Consider the following 16,393-nt stretch of genomic DNA (forward strand, 5'->3'; position numbering starts at 1 on the left):
TTTTTTTTTTTTTTTTTTTTTTTGAGACGAAGTCTCGCCCTGTTGCCATAGAGTGCAGTGTCGGCTCAGTGCAACTTCCGCCTCCCGGGTTCAAGCGATTCTCCTTCCTCAGCCTCCTGAATAGCTGGGACTACAGGCACGTGCCACCACACCCAGCCAAATTTTTGTATTTTTAGTAGAGACGGGGTTTTGCCATGTTGGCCAGAATGATCTTGATCTCCTGACCTCGTGATCCACCCTCCTCGGCCTCCCAAAGTGCTGGAATTACAGGCCTGAGCCACCGTGCCTGACCTAAATCCGATTTTTTTAAATTAAAATTTTGTATTTTCTCAAGAAGAATTGTAAATAATAGAATAATTATGAAGTTCTATGTTTCACTGGCAGGGGTTTCTCTGAAATTTCTCACCTTTGATCTGTCACTTTAATATATCAGGAGCCAGGGTGATATCACTTCTTTTTGGTCTGAGCTTCTATTCTTTGTTAAAATTTGTTTACTTTTATTCTAACTTATTTCTAAGACATGTAAATTGTGTTTTGTCTCATATTCATACTATGCTACTAGATTCCTTTGAAAATTAATAGTATAGAAGTCTCTGGTCTTTCTTCCTTATTTTATAATTAAACCATTGTTTGAAATATGAAGGCGTGCCTTCGTAGAATACATAATTTTTTGAAAATGTTTAATATTTGCTTCAATAGAAAAATGTAATTATGTCTTTAGTACTGCATAGATTACCTACTAATAATTTTTTGTGTTCCTGAAAGCAAATCATTTATCTTGAGAATTACAGAAAACAGCGTAAGCTATAATACCTGCCTAGATTCATCACTGATTAAAGCAGTATTTCCCTGGTGATAAGATTTTTATTTTTCTCTTATTATGATGTGTGGATTAGGAAACTTTTTTTTTTTTTAATGGAAACTTATCCAATGCTTTTATCTGTTCAAGTTTTTCTAAAATAGGTTATGGGTTAGAGGATCATTTCTGAGCTTAAGAGTAAACTCAGAACACTGTAATTCTGCTGCCAAGCCTTTTTTGATCAGATAGCAATGTTGTGTTTTATGTGCATTTTGTAGTCTATGATTGATGTATGTCATCCCCTAGACTGAAGTTTCACGAAAGCAGGGACTGTGTTATCATATTTGTCACTGTGTCTCCAGCGCTTGACTGACTAGCCTATGTTAACCACTCAATAAATATTTGATGAATAAATGAATTATTCATTTAAATAATTAATTCAGAAGTTGGAGCTTAATAAGTACTTGCTTAATGAAAGCCTGCCCCCTGTTAACAAATCTAGTTCATGCTTTCCACGCATTGAAGGCACTGGTATCAAATGTGCTATCACTAAGGATTAATTTAGGGATGTGTTAGAAAAGAAGCCAATAATTTTACAGAAGACATTCTTTAGAAGTTTAGACTTGTTCATTTATAAAACCTGTCTTCAAAGGTACTTAATATATAAATGTGAGAAAATCATGGGTTGGAAAGATTCCGCAACAAATATCTGAGCACTGCTGCGTGGCAGGTTCTGTTCTAGGCTCTGGGGCTCAGCAGGGAGAGGATAGAAGAATTTCTGCCTTTTGTTTCCGTGGTGGGAGATAGGGAGTGAACTTGTAAACTAAACCAGTGTCATTCCAGAGAGGCTCTAGTGCCCTGGGCACTGAGATAAGGCACTAAGATAGGACAGTGAACGTGGTTGACATTTGGGGGATGGTTAAAGAGTCCCTTGATGTGGCGTAATATAGATCAACCATTACACTCAGTGTGACTAAACAACAATTTAGTGCCCTTTGCAACATATGGCAACAAATGGTTTAGAGGATTCCTAGAGAAATATAGAACTTAATGGAAAACAGGACTTTTCTTGAGCATTCATGACTGCCAAGTTCACAGTAACTTCTGTATTAGAATGGAATGCTTTTTCAGATAAAACTACCACATCTATTCTTAGTAGCTGCACCATATCACTTTCATTTGTGCTAAAAACGAAATGAAAATTTACATGATGTACGGGTGATTTCGTGGTTTAAAATTCCAGTAGTTTCCTGTTCTATTTGCTTAAGAGCATTTGTAGTTAGCTTATTTGATTAGACCTGCCACTTTCTGAGCATTTACTAAGCTCCGCGTCTTCCACTCTTTACCCTAATTATTTAGTTGGAGGGCCTCTAAAGTGAGACACAGCATGATCCATTGGGGTAAGCAAGAAAATGTTAGAACTTCTATTTGTTTTATCTCATCTTTTTTTAGTTTTTGCATTTTATAATGTGAATAATTTAACAATGTTTTACAAAAATATAACTGTGTCATAAGTATGTATTCAACATTTTTCCTAATATACTCAAAAATTTCTGTGATAACTGATGTAATTTCATCTGCAGAGCATCCTTATTAAATCTACGTTATTAGGCTTATCTTGCTGTTGTGAAAGTTGATTCTTAGGTAAGTTACTTGCTCAGGGACCCATATCCAGTGGTTGGCTGAGCAGGGATGCAAATCCCAGTTCTGTCTTAATTCCAGACCCCATGCTAATAATCTGTAAGTTATGTTGCCAACTTGCTTTTGAAGAAAGCAAGAATGTGTATAAAATATTGGAGACTTGAAAAATAAAATGAAATCAATTGTGCAGTTGCATAATCACTAGATCACTCAGGGTGAGAAGTGGGAGTCATCGGCCTGTTTGGGACTCAACTACTTAGTGAGGCAGCCTCTATGTACTCTATGTACTGTATTCCATTTTCCTTGAAAATAAGATGGAAATATGTTTTTCATGATTTTCCCTCAACTGGCCATTAGAATCTTCTTATTTAAAGTACTTAAGATTTCCTTAGAGCTCTCTAATCACATGCTCCTCCTTTCTGCTATGATAGGTTCCTTCTTATGAATGCTTCGTGGTAGATTTTCCACCCTGGGTATTGCTGTCTTCTCACTCAGATAAGATGGATGTGTTGTTTTTGCAAGCTACACCCAATCACCTCTCACATCCTGATTGCTTTCAGCTGGGTGTGTGAATTCTGGCCTTATAACTAAGCCCTTGGCTTTGTGAGTTCAAATTTGATTTCTATGGTTTGAAAAGCACCAAGTTAAAATCTATTTCTTGGCCTTGGAAAAATTAACCAGTTGAATGATTTCTCCAGAAGTAGGCAAATGAGCCATTCCAATGGTTTAAGGACTTAATGCTCTTAGTCTTAGTACTGTAGGCCGGAATAAAGGGAAAGGAAAGAAGGTGTTAGGTCTCTTTAAAACAAGGATGATACCCAGTGGAATGCAGAACACAGAGGAGCCCAGCAGCCTCTGAGAACCAGTGTTGTAGAATGGCTCTGAGAATCCCACAGTACATCCCAATTCCAGAGTTAATGTATTTTAAACCTCAAGAGAATGGTGACTGCAGTGGCCTCTTAATTTGTCACGCAGGCTTCTTTTGTCCTAATCCAGCCCCAGACAGCTACTAGTGACCTTTCTGAAATGTAAATCTGATCCTGTCTCTCCTCTTCTAAAATTCACCAGGTGTCTCTTGCCTTTGGGATTGTCAGCATAACACACAGACCTTTCCATTTCCATTCCCTGCTGGCTTTTCCAGCCTCGTCTTCCTCACTGCCACACTTCACTTCATCTATTATTTCCATACTGACTAAATGGCAGCTTCTCAAACATTATACGTCTTTTCATACATCTGTCTTTGTACATGTGATTTCTTCTCATTTGGAATTACCTCCCTTATCCTTCCCCACCTCTCCCCATTTCTTGGCTAAACCTTAATTCATTGTTTAGGATTTAAAGTCAAGTGTCAACTCATGTTGGATAGATTTTCTTTGAGCCATCCATACTAAGATGATACCTCATTCCTGTGTTTATCCTTTGTACTCACATAAGAGTACATATATAGCATATAACATACAATGTGTATAACATTTTTTAAGACAGGGTATAACGTATAACGTGATTCTTCCAGGGGAGCACTGTTTCTCTCTAATGATAATCTTGTATTGTAGTTTAAAGGCTTTGTAGTTTGAAACTGCAAGGAAAAGAAAGAGAATTGGTACATGAGGGTCTAAGGCCAGGCTAAGGGAGAATGGTAGGAGTTGGACATGGGGATGTCTACGGTGATCAGACAAGATGGAGCCAGGTGCAAAGATGGGATGCTCACAAGCATTCTACATCAGGAGTTGCAGACTCCAGCTCAAGGGCTAAATCCACCCACTGCCTATTTGTAAATAAAGCTTTATTGGAACACAGCTACATCCGTTTGTTCACATGTTGTCTTTAACTGTTTTCATGCTACCACAGCATAATTAAGTCGTTGTAACAGAGAATATATGGCCCTCAAGCTCTACAGTATTCACCATCTGTCCTTTTACAGAGAAAGCTAGTCAGCCCTGCTCTAGATCAGCCGTTCTATAGTTAGGTTCTGAGACCAGCAGCTTTGCAACCACTGCACATTTCCAGGCTTCACCGTAGACCTATTCAATGAGGAATTCTGGGTGTAGGGCCCAGCAATCTGTGTTAATAAGCTCCTCGGGTGATTCTGAAAATTAAAGTTTGAAAAGCATCATCTAGATTTCTGGCCCGGTGGCTAATTACTTGGGACTTGATGACAACAAGGCAGTCAGGGTTTAGGAGAAACACCACTAAGGCAAGGAGGTACAGTTAGAAAACGAGGCAGCCAGGAATCCAAGGAGAGTTTCTAATGAAGCTTTCTGAAATATAAATTTCATGCAGGAAGGAACTCACTATAGTATCCCCAGCACAAGTACCTACCTGCTTAGTGTATATTTGTGAATGAATGCAGGCATGCATGTGTGCTTGTAAAGAGCTAATCCTGAAATGTGACCCTGAGGCCTGCAGGTAGGAATAGGGAAATAGGTACACCTGACAGGGGTGACTCAGGACTGAGGCTGAAACCCACTCATAGAAATGAAGTATTATTGGAGACCGAGAACAGGCACAAAAGTTTAAAAACCTGATGATTTGAACAAAATTCTAATTTTCATCTAATCTCAGTTTTACATCCTATTTGCTTCCTTGGGTATGTATTAGTTCTTGGTGTTTTGTCCTTACGGTCATAGCTCAGCTGCACCTCTAGTTGACCTTAGACAATTTACTCAACCTCCCCAAAGCTATTTACTGAATTACTCAATGTAAAGCACTTAGCAGTGCCTGGTACAATTTTTCTATTCGTGAAATGCTGGTTTCCTCTTCAACATCTTCCTAGTCATAATCTTATTTCATATGGAAATAAATCTTACTAGGATTTATCCACATTTACTCCAGTGGTACAATTTTGTTTAATAATATTACTTTGTCTCTAAGGAAATTTCTGCCAAATAGCCCATGTTGTAATCTGAAGCCTAGGTTGATATGAGTTTGATTATTATACCTTTCTCATTTAGGAGCATATCACAAACTTTAAAAAAAAAAATGACATCATCTAAGCACTGATATAATGTTTGCTAATATGGAAATAGGTCACTTTGAGGTTCCATTATTTAGCAAAATATACATGTATTGGGGGAAAACCATAATTTCTAAAGCTATCATAATACATTTTACCAGACTACGAGAAGCTTTCTGTCCTCACTTACAGTAGAAATGTTACATTTCTGTGCCTTTTTAAAAATTCTGCATACATTAGGAACATCTGAAAGAGAAAATAAGATTACGGGAGGCTTTACTAGGTGAATACACATTATTTTATGATTTTTTCAGTGATAACTAAATCTATATTATGTCAAAGAGTCATCAACCTCGAGCCTTTATAACATTTAGCATGGTGACATTTAGAAAGTAAAATTAGTGTTTGGGGTTTTTTATAATTCCATAAATGCCATGGGAATTTTATCACATTTCAACACTTGCTGAATATGTAATTCCCCTAGTGCCCATTAGTGGCCATCTGTGTAAGGTAATACATATTTGGGATGAAATTGATTACAGCCTAAACACTCTTGTGTTATGATCAGGAAAAGCATGCAAAGTTCAAATCTTTTTTTCTAGTGATCATTATATAGCTAACAATATTAATTTCCAAAAGCAGAACAGCCCATCACTCAAGATTCTAATCTCACCATAAATGATACCAGGGCAAAAGGAAAGGAGTCTGCAGAGCCTTCTGCTAAAATTAACCAGTGCTGTTCTCAAGGAGCTCTTAGGATAAAGGGAAAATTAACACGCTTTTGGAGTATGGTGTTTCCTTCATAGGCATCAAAGTAGACCCATTACAATTTCGCTGAATATTCAGAAATGTTTTATTATTATTCTTAAGGATTTGTGTTAAAGCCACCACAACACTCCATGTTAACCTACTTGTGTGGCTTTTCTCAGCATACCTTGCTGGCCCTATATCTTTGATCCTTTATGTTATTTGTGCCTGCTTTGAAAATGTTTCTCTTTTACCTGTGCAAAACTAGATGCTTTCCTTCTTTCAAATACGATTTCAATATGATCTCTCCAGTGAATGCATTTTATTTTTATAGGTATGTGAGTGGTAATGTATATTATATTGGTGTACTTTCTGAGCTCATTTTTCCCCTTAGAGACAGAAAATATACAAAATATTTGTTTATATGTTTCTAATGAATGTGTTCATATCTTGGCTCCCACATTATCTGGTTACCCCAGTGTTTTGGGAAACATACTGCAAAAAAATATTTCTGCAGGAAATTTTGAGGGCTTGTATTAATAAACTGTCCCCATGATCACTTAAAAAAACCTTATGCCTTGGGTAAAATACTTAAAATTTGAACACAGGTATATCCTGATCTTCACTGGGATGTGAGCCAGAGTGATTTAACTGCAAATGCCCTAAAAGTAGCTGAAGATTTGGAAGAATCATTGTGTAAACATTTAAATTCAACAATTGTGATGCTGGTATCATTGATGCTGAATTGTTCTTCCTTTCCTTTCTTGAACTTCTTGATGATAATTATTCATCAGGTTATGGTAGATTTCAAATCTGCTTCCCATTAAAGGAAATAAAATAATGCTATCTTCTTGAAGGAAATTTGCCTTCCTGTATTATATACTAAGAAGTCATGCATCAAGTGTGTCTAATAACTATCCATATTATTTGGAATATATTGAAAATGGTCTAGATTGCAGCAGTATTTTTATAATTTCTGGATTTTGGTCTTGTCATTAGCTCACTTAGCAAATATACTAAATGCTGACATTCAATGCTGTGGAGTCATTAAGATGAGCAAGACGTGGTCCCTACTTTTGAGCAAACCTACCATACTCATGCATTTGCACTTCTCTTAATATATATAAAGAGCAAAGTTCTGTAGGAGAACAGCAGAGGGGAAATTTTATTTTAAGAAATAAAGGAAAGCTGAAAAGAAACAATAACTTTTTTTTTTTTTTTTTTTTTTTTTTGAGACAGTCTCACTCTGTCGCCCAGGCTGGAGTGCAGTGGCTCAATCTTGGCTCACCACAAGCTCCGCCTCCTAGGTTCACGCCATTCTCCTGCCTCAGCCTCCCAAGTAGCTGGGACTACAGGCACCTGCCACTACCCCCGGCTAATTTTTTGTATTTTTAGTAGAGACGAGGTTTCACCGTGTTAGCCAGGATGGTCTCGATCTTGTGATCCACCCGCCTCAGCCTCCCAAAGTGCTGGGATTACAAGCTTGAGCCACCGTGCCCAGCCAAGAAACAATGACTTTTGATTTTGGTTTTATAGGATGAACCAAGTTTCACTAGGCAAGGCAGTGGGGGACATGTGTGTGTATCTACTTAGACATACATACTTATGTATACACAGACAAACACTACGTATATGCGTGCCCATCCTATATGGCCACTATAGCTGGGACTGTTGCCTGGCCAATTTAGCACTCATTCCCATCCCCCTTCTTCCTCAACAGCTCTACTATGGAGCCTGGAAAAGCTAAATACAAATAGTTAGGGTTAGCCATGTAAAACTATCTGGCCAACGAGTATTTGGAAATATGCTGAGCGCTTTTCAAAACACTTTGCTTTTCATGTAAGAGATAGATACAGTTGGTATTTTTGTCTTCTATATGGCCTTTATAATTATACCTTGGGACATTGGGAGAGGTCAGGAGAATGAGTTGAGGTACGGTCCAGCTACAAATTTAATGTCCACAACTGCCCACTTCAGTACTACTTAAGTGAGGAAAATTAATTTATTTAAGCCATCGTTAGATTTTTCTATTACTTGGAGCCAGAAGCATTCCAAACTAATGCAGGTATAAATTACATGCGTGCATATACACACACTTTCTCTCTCACTTGCATGTTTGTATATATAGTTAACTTTATTGTTCATGCCTCAGCAAAGCTTGAGACTAATTTTAGACTTCAGTTTTGGTGAACAATAAGGAAAAGTAGAAAATGGCTTTCTCTGTTATCACCAATTCTGGCTTAATTTCCCTTGGCATTCATTCCCTTGCATTCATTCTGCCCTCACCTATATTTTAAATGGAAAAAAAATGAAGGCAAGAGCGGAGAAAATGATTGAGAAGAAAGATAAATGCTGATGAGGATCATGCTGGAGGTTGAAACAGGGACAAGACTGACAGTCAGTTGTTTGTGGCCTGCAAAGCACCGTTAAGAAGGGTACCCAGCTAGCAACAGTGCCTAGTCATGTGATGGAAATAAAATTGTATATATTAATCCAATATTTCAGATATTTATATCTTAAATACATAAGAATGTATGTATGTATTTAGGACCAAGAACAACGTTACCTATGTCCATTTGGCAAACCAGGTTTCCCTAACAGCCAAGAGATTGTTCTCTCCCACTTACCATCTCCGTTTAGGAACATGAGAGTAGAAACCATTCTTTCTCATGAGAGATTAAAACAACTTTTGGCTGGGTGTGGTGGCTCATGCCTTTAATCCCAATACTTTGGGAGGCCAACGTGGGCAGATCACTTGAGGCCAGCAGTTTGAGACCAGCCTGGCTAACATGGTGAAACCCCGTCTCATACAAAAATTAGCCCAGTGTAGTGGCACGCACCTATGATCCAAGCTACTCTGGAAACTGAGGCAGGCAGGAGAATCACTGGACCTGGGAGGCGGAGGTTATGGTGAGCCAGGATGGCACCACTGTACTTTAGCCTGAGCAACAGGGCAAGACTCCATCTCAAAATAAATAATAAAAATAATAACAGCTTTCCCCAGAGCCCATTGGTTGTATTTGGTCTTATGGTAAAGACAATTATCTAATGAGCAAGAGATCTTTGAGTCTGATCTTCCCCTACACAAATGTGGAACTATGTGAAAAACATTCAACTTGTTCTTCCTTGCAGAGACTAATACTATCACTTTGTTGTTCTTTTCCTCATGGTTTCTAATTGTTGTGTATACATTTCCTGACACTGCATCAAATTACAATTTAATAGTATTAACATGTAACCTCACTCTTTTTCAAACAGGTCAACAAGATTGCATCTTCACTATGGTAGTCTCCCGTAGCTGTTTGTGTGGTTTTTTTTTTTTTTTATTATTTTCTTTTTTACTGACTTTTTTTTTTTTTTTTTTTTTTTTTGAGATGGAGTCTCGCTCTCTTGCCCAGGCTGGAGTGCAGTGGCGTGATCTCGGCTCACCTGCAACCTCTGTCTCCCCAGTTCAAGAGGTTCTCCTGCCTCAGCCTCCCGAGTAGCTAGGATTACAGGCACACACCACCATGCCCAGCTGCTTTCTTGTATTTTTAGTAGAGACGTAGTTTCACCATGTTGGCCAGGCTGGTCTCGAGCTCCTGACCTCAAGTGATCCGCCTGCCTTGGCCTCCCAAAGTACTGGGATTACAGGTGTGAGCCACCGTGCCCAGGCTGTTCTTAACTGACTTTGGATTTTACTCCCTTTTTATGCAAGTTTATTTTAGAATCTGTTTCTTACCTTACGGGTTAGGTTAGACAGCTTCAGGGAGCCTCAGTGTAATGCCTAAAGACTGCATGAAAGTCAAGGATATTTCAAAAAACTCAATGGGATAGTTGGAATTTGCGCCAAAGTCCATGAATTGTCATTTAGTCTCTGATTTTAAAACATATACACACTTCAATTTTTTGTTGTTAAAGAATATGAATGGATTTTTAAAAAATTTCTACCACGAATTTTTTTCAGAATCTTCAGCTACTTGGAGCAACAGCCATTGAGGATAAATTACAAGATCAAGTGCCTGAAACCATAGAAACGCTAATGAAAGCAGACATCAAAATCTGGATCCTTACAGGGGACAAGCAAGAAACTGCCATTAACATCGGTAATTCACCTAGTTCACGTTTTACATGTTGGTGATTTTTAGTAAGTTGATGTAGTTCAGAAGATGGATTTGAGACATTTCAAGATCCAAAAGATTTGATATGTCAAGATTGGAATATTCCAATCTTTTTTTACCTTTGCATCTCTGCCTCCCATCCATAAGTGGCACGTGTGGATAACATTTCTGCAGTTGTCTGGAGATTGGGCTTATGGAAGATTTACATATTGACACTTGATTATGTGACCAAAGGTTATTTTAAGATAATAGGAAAGAAGAAGGTTGCCAGTTTGCATTCATACTATGTTAATCCCCATTTTTTGGAAAGAGTTTATAATAGCTCGGGCTGCCGTAAGAGCATACCACACACTGGGTAGCTTAGGCAACAGAAATTTATTTTCACATAGTTCTAGAAGCTGGAAGTTCAAGATTGGCTGTCCTCACGTGGCTCCTCTTCTGTATACTACTCCTTATGTCTCTTCCTCCTCAAACACCAGTCCTATTGCATTAGAGCGCTGTCTTAGTCCATTCTGGCTGCCATAACAAAATACCACGAGCTGGGTGGCTTATAAACAACAAGTTTATATCTCATCGTTCTGAAGGCTGAGAAGCCCAAGGTTAAGGCACGAGCAGATTTGGTGTCTGATGACCGCTGGCCTTCTGGTTCGCAGATAGCACCTTCTTAACTGTTCTCACATGGTAGAAGGGGCAAGGCAACCCTCTGAGGCCTCTTTTATAAGGGCAGTAGTCCTATTTATGAGCTGTCTGCTCTCATGACCTAATCATCTCCCAAAGACCCCACCTTCTCCGGTCACCGTACCAGTGACTGGGTTTCAGCATGTGAATTTGGGGGGAACACAAACATTCAGACCATAGCAGGCCTCACTCTCTTGGTCTCATTGAAACCTAATTACCTCCTTAAAGACTATGTCCAAATGTAGTGTCACTGGCGGTTAGGAGTTCAGCATAGGAATTGGGATGAGTAGTGGTGGGGAGATCAATTGAGTCCCTAACAGAGATCTTACACAGGGAAAGTTGTTTGGCATTGGAAGCCTGAAGTACCAACAATATGCCAAAAAAGAAAAAAAAAGTTTTTTCACCAAATTTAGTAAAGTAAGTAGCTTGAGCACTATAAACCCTGACCTGGATTTATCCTCTTGATAGTAATCATATATATTACATACAAAACTCCACCCAAGTTGAAGGAAGTATTTTAGGGGAGTTCACAGCATGAAACCACATTTTTTAGAAAGCCATTTAAAAATATTGTCTATTTTTTTAAATTTAGCTAATATTTATTTTAGAATTATTAGCAGTCAGCCTAACGTATCCTGTAAATATAAAACTCTACTTCAAATTTATAGCAAATTGATGTTATTAATAGAAAATTCAGTTTTTTTAAAAAAAACTAGTAGAACTTTACAAACCACACAAGTTGTTAATTTTGGTTGTAAAAGTTATTGCTGTTATTAGAGAGAAAATGGAAAGAATATATATGAGAAAGAAAATAATGGTGAAATGCAGAGTGTATTGAAATTGGGAGACCTAAAAACACAAATATGATAAAACAGACTACAAATAGAAAATATATGGCAATAAAGGGCAGTAAATGTGGAAAATAGTCAAGTTCAGGGTATGTTCACTATTATGAATGTTCCTATGAAAAAATAGTATAGTAGTGGTTTCTGCTAACATTTAACATTTAGAATCTTGAGCCATGATTGATTCCTAGAAAAAGTTAGGGAAGATTCACCCATTCAGCATAATTGTGCCAGGTACTGGTTAAGTGCAAGGAACAGAGCAGGGAACAAAAGAACCCAAAATCTGTGCCCTTCTGGAGCTCAGATACTAGTCAGAGAAACGCACAATGAAGTAAATTAGAAAAGCGCATAGTATAATAGCTATCAATGATTGCTATAAAGAAAACTAAAATGGGAGGGAAGCACAGGGCATCGCACAGAGGGATTCGGTTTTAAATAGCGCAGTCAGGAAGAACTTATTGAGAAGGTGACATCTGAGGAACAAGCTAAAAGAGGAGAGGGAGCTTGTCACATGATGATTAGAGAAAAGCTGTCTTCTGTTACAGAGAGAAACGGCACAAAAGTAAAAGGAAGAATAGTAGCAGAAGAGATCTTCAGCACAGCAGTGTCCAGGGTGGACGGGGCCTCCCAGGCCACTGTCAGGACTCTGCATGTACTCCAAGTAAACAGGGACATCACTTGATGGTTCTCAGCAGAGGAAAGACATGCTCTGACTTTCCTGTAAAAACAGTCACTCTGGCTGCTAGGCTGAAAATGGACTCAGAGGGAAGCAAGTGTAGAATCAGGGAGACCAGTGAATAGGCTGTTGCCTTAATCCAGGGGAAATATGATGGAGACTTGGACCAAGGTGGTAACAAGGGAAAGGGTAAGAAGTGGTTGGGTTCTTGATGTGCTTTAATGGTAAGAAGTGGTTGGGTTCTTGATGTATTTTAAAGGTAGAGACAACAAGATTGACTGATAGATGTAGAGTATGAGAGAAAGAAATAGATCAGGTAACTTAGAGGTTTTTGGCCTTAGCATCTGAAGAATAGAATTACCATTAACCCAAATGATGAAAACTGAAGGGAAAGTAGGTTTTCTTGATGGGGGCTGGGGGAGTGCTGTCAGGAGCCTGGTTTTTGAGTAGGCTGACTTAGAGATGATGGAAATGCCTACCTCCTACGTAAGTGTCTGCGGTTAAGTAAGTACTTGGATATGAGAGTCTGGAGTTCAGGAAGGAGGGCTGAGTTGAACATAGGAGTTTCAGAATGGTCAACATTTAGATGATACATGAACTCGTGAGATGGAATGAGATCACAAAGGCAGTGTCCTCACATAGATGGAATTATTTTAAATAGGATGGTATTTTTAAAATGTGACATCAGCAGAGTTGCCTCTTCTTTAGACACAGTCGGCTGTAGCAAACAGATACAGAGTAGGCCAAGTTGGATTTAACAAAGGGAGGATTTTTGCCCTGCAGTAAGTGCAACAAAGCAAGAGAGGGTAGGAGGGTAGAGGATGTACTGATTCTCCCAGGAAGGGAGATGGTGATGGGATCAGTGGATCCAAGAGACAGCCACCTGCACCTTCCCTAGGTGTCTAGAGAAGGGTTCTGTTATTCTATTTTCTAGAAACAATCGTTGGCCTGTCTTTTGCTCTTCATGTTGGTCATCATGAAGGGTATTACAAATCCATTTGTCAGCTTTCAGGACATCGAGAATCCTTACCACCATCTCTTTCCAGATGTCTTTGTAGCCTTAACAGGCCAGATGTACCCCTCCTATGGCAAGCAAGAGCGTTTCATGTTTAACTCCTACAAACCTGGAAAACAACTGGTTGCCCTCAGTCCTTATAAAATCATCTTTAGATATTTTCATAGTACATGTCATTGCTTTAACATCTTTACATATTCTCTGGAGAAATTAACTTTAATATACTCTATGTTTGGATACAGGACACTCCTGCAAACTGTTGAAGAAGAACATGGGAATGATTGTTATAAATGAAGGCTCTCTTGATGTAAGTAAAATTATGTATTTTTAAAACTCCTTTAATAATGTATTCATGCTATAGTATTTTGTATTCATATAGCTATGGAAATATTTTATCTTCCTGAGGTTCAAAGGTACCTTATCACTGTTGTTCTGTTTTAACATAATGTACTCTGTTTTGAGTCACATTGATGTAAATTGATTCAAGCTTTACATCTGTGACAGCTAAAAGAAATTGCAAAATGATTTGTGTAGTATTGTGAGACAGAAAAGTTGTTTTACAAAAGCATTATGTCAAGAGGTTGCTGAGTGACTGCAACTTGCTCATATCCAAGTATTCTGTATGTTAAACATTTTATATCTGCTTTAACTTCCAGTATTAATATATATTTTACCTCTTTAAAAAAATATGAAAGCTATTGAGCAACACAAAACAACCATTCCTAGTAGGACAGACTTTCTTTAATGTCTTAACTTCTGGAATGAAATATAAATTCCTAGGATGTCTTTTTTCATGGCTGTGATCACTTGATGTTTTATTTGGGAAATGAGGAAAGATTTGTTAGGAATACAATGTAAAATAGTTAGCAAAATAATATGTAGGTCAAGTGACCTGTTAATATTTTAAAGTAAAGGAGACTATTTGTTATTTTACGTGGAAGACAGAGCAGTAGAGGTGATTATACAACTTCTTAAAATAGTCATTATGACGCAAAGAACAGAGAAAGCCTTGGTAATTAGGGATGTTGATGAAGCTGAGAGGCCACATGCATGGAAGGGATGGTGAAGCAGTGACTGCAGAAGGGATGGTGTTGATGCCTTTGTCAGTAACATGGGTTACAGGTGGTGCACAGTTTCTCTTAATACCTGAAGGAAATCAGAGACAGGACCTGTGATGCGGAAGCAAAAGCAGGGCAAGCCACGCATCATTTGATCTGGTATCCTTTCTGTCTGGCTTTGGGCATTTACCTTCCGTAGCATGTGGTAGCCTTGCTTCTTTTGTCTTATTCTTGCCATCATCTTTCTCCAGTTCTTGGATAAGCATGTTCTTTAAGCGTTTTAAGTATCAAGCAGAGAATAGTAATCTCAAGAAAGACAAGTGAAATACCAAAAATATTCATTGTGTTGTACCAGTGTATTGTTAAGACACTGGCATTTATCTTCATTTTGAGGTTTCTAACATGGTAACTCAAAATTAATAAACACTTCAAAGGTATTTGGACTACCTGTTTCTACCAGAGCAAACATTGATAGGAGTCTCAAGTTGAATACTAAATGTCAATAAAAGCAGGAACTATGTCTGTCTTTTCTGGTTTATCATTCTTTCTCAGTGCCCTGCAAATGGCCTAGCACATAGTAAGTACACTATAAATATTTGAGAAGTGAGTCACTGAGTAATTTTTAATTAAAGGCTTCTTTTTAAAAAAAAAAAAAAGTGTCAGTTTTAAATTTGGTTGTTGTTGATCATATCCCATATTTTTTAAGTAAAGTGGCTAAAAATCTCCTTAGCAGTTCAAGTAGCAGTTTAAAGATCACAGGCAAACACTGTGGCTGAATGGATTAGCACTAATTTGTCCAGCTCCAGACTGCCAGGCATTCTAACACTGCTGTCTGAGGAAGGCTTTTCTCCCAGGGAGTTAAGTGGTGACTTTACAAATCTGGCTGTTTAGGGTCAGACCTGCTGCAGTGCACTCATTTGTTTCTCAGCAGGAAAGGAAACATCACTTCGCATAGCTCCTTCCGATCTTGTGTCATAAAACCCATGGCTGAGATTTCAGGCAAATCATTAGATGTGCTAGAGTGCCTGTAGGTAAATCATTATTTTTTTCATTGATATGGAAATGAAACGCATCCAATCTGTGTTCAAATTGTACTGATCAGTAATGAATAGAATTATTTTATCAGCACAAAGAATAATTAGCATTTAAGTAATGAACTTAGGAATATAATGTCTTAGGAAATGTGAATGTGTGTTTTGTCAAGTGACAATTTTAATGAGTGCACTCAAATCATTCCGTGAAATAGTACAGGGTGAAGAGCACAGTTCCGTCCCAATCTGACTGTGGGACTGTAAGCAAATTAAAATCAGTTTCTCTGAGCCAGTTCTGCTGCCTACAAAGTAAGAATGTAACCTTTGGCATAGGATTAGCATAGTTAGCACAGTACATGGCACATGTAAAAAATGAGATGTTATAAAATTTTGTAGAAAGAATATTACTTCAATAGCTTGTAAGTTGTTTTGCATAGTGATAATTTTTGTTATAAAAAATACTATTTCCTCATCTTTTACTTTTTTCCCTAAGGTGGCAAGTTACAACTCTTTCACATAAGTGATACATATTGAGCATTTTTCTATTCAGATTTTCTACTAAAACATTGTTCCTAAAGCTGATAAAATCCAAAAGCCGAATCTCTTTTTCTTGTGTTGAACTTTTATAATGTATCATATTTGAAGCTCTTAACATTTCTGATAGAAAACCCTTTCTCCTAGTGATCATGGTAATGGAAATCTTTGTCTTCCATAATCTAGATCACCACCAAAGAAATTCCACTGGGCTTTCCAATTTTTTATTTTTGAGTTTCAGTATGAGTATCCTTCTTAAAAAAAAAAAAAAGCTCTTCAGCATTTTTAATAAAAACATTTAAATAAATACATAAGA

General features: G+C 37.9%; 1 protein-coding gene across 6 annotated transcripts in view; it reads left to right on the forward strand.

Moving 5' to 3' along the window:
- The window catches only part of ATP8A1 (ATPase phospholipid transporting 8A1), a 250,631-nt gene that overhangs the window by 140,521 nt on the left and 93,717 nt on the right, over positions 1-16,393 (forward strand). For all 6 annotated transcript variants that reach the window (XM_032135949.2, XM_032135950.2, XM_032135948.2 and 3 more), the window contains 2 exons: positions 10,087-10,225; positions 13,697-13,761. In XM_032135949.2, coding sequence (XP_031991840.1) covers positions 10,087-10,225; positions 13,697-13,761 — 204 coding nt within the window. The remainder of the gene's footprint in view (positions 1-10,086; positions 10,226-13,696; positions 13,762-16,393) is intronic.

The sequence above is a fragment of the Hylobates moloch genome, unplaced genomic scaffold (assembly GCF_009828535.3).
Source record: "Hylobates moloch isolate HMO894 unplaced genomic scaffold, HMol_V3 SCAFFOLD_17, whole genome shotgun sequence".
In the NCBI taxonomy this organism is placed as follows: domain Eukaryota; kingdom Metazoa; phylum Chordata; class Mammalia; order Primates; family Hylobatidae; genus Hylobates; species Hylobates moloch.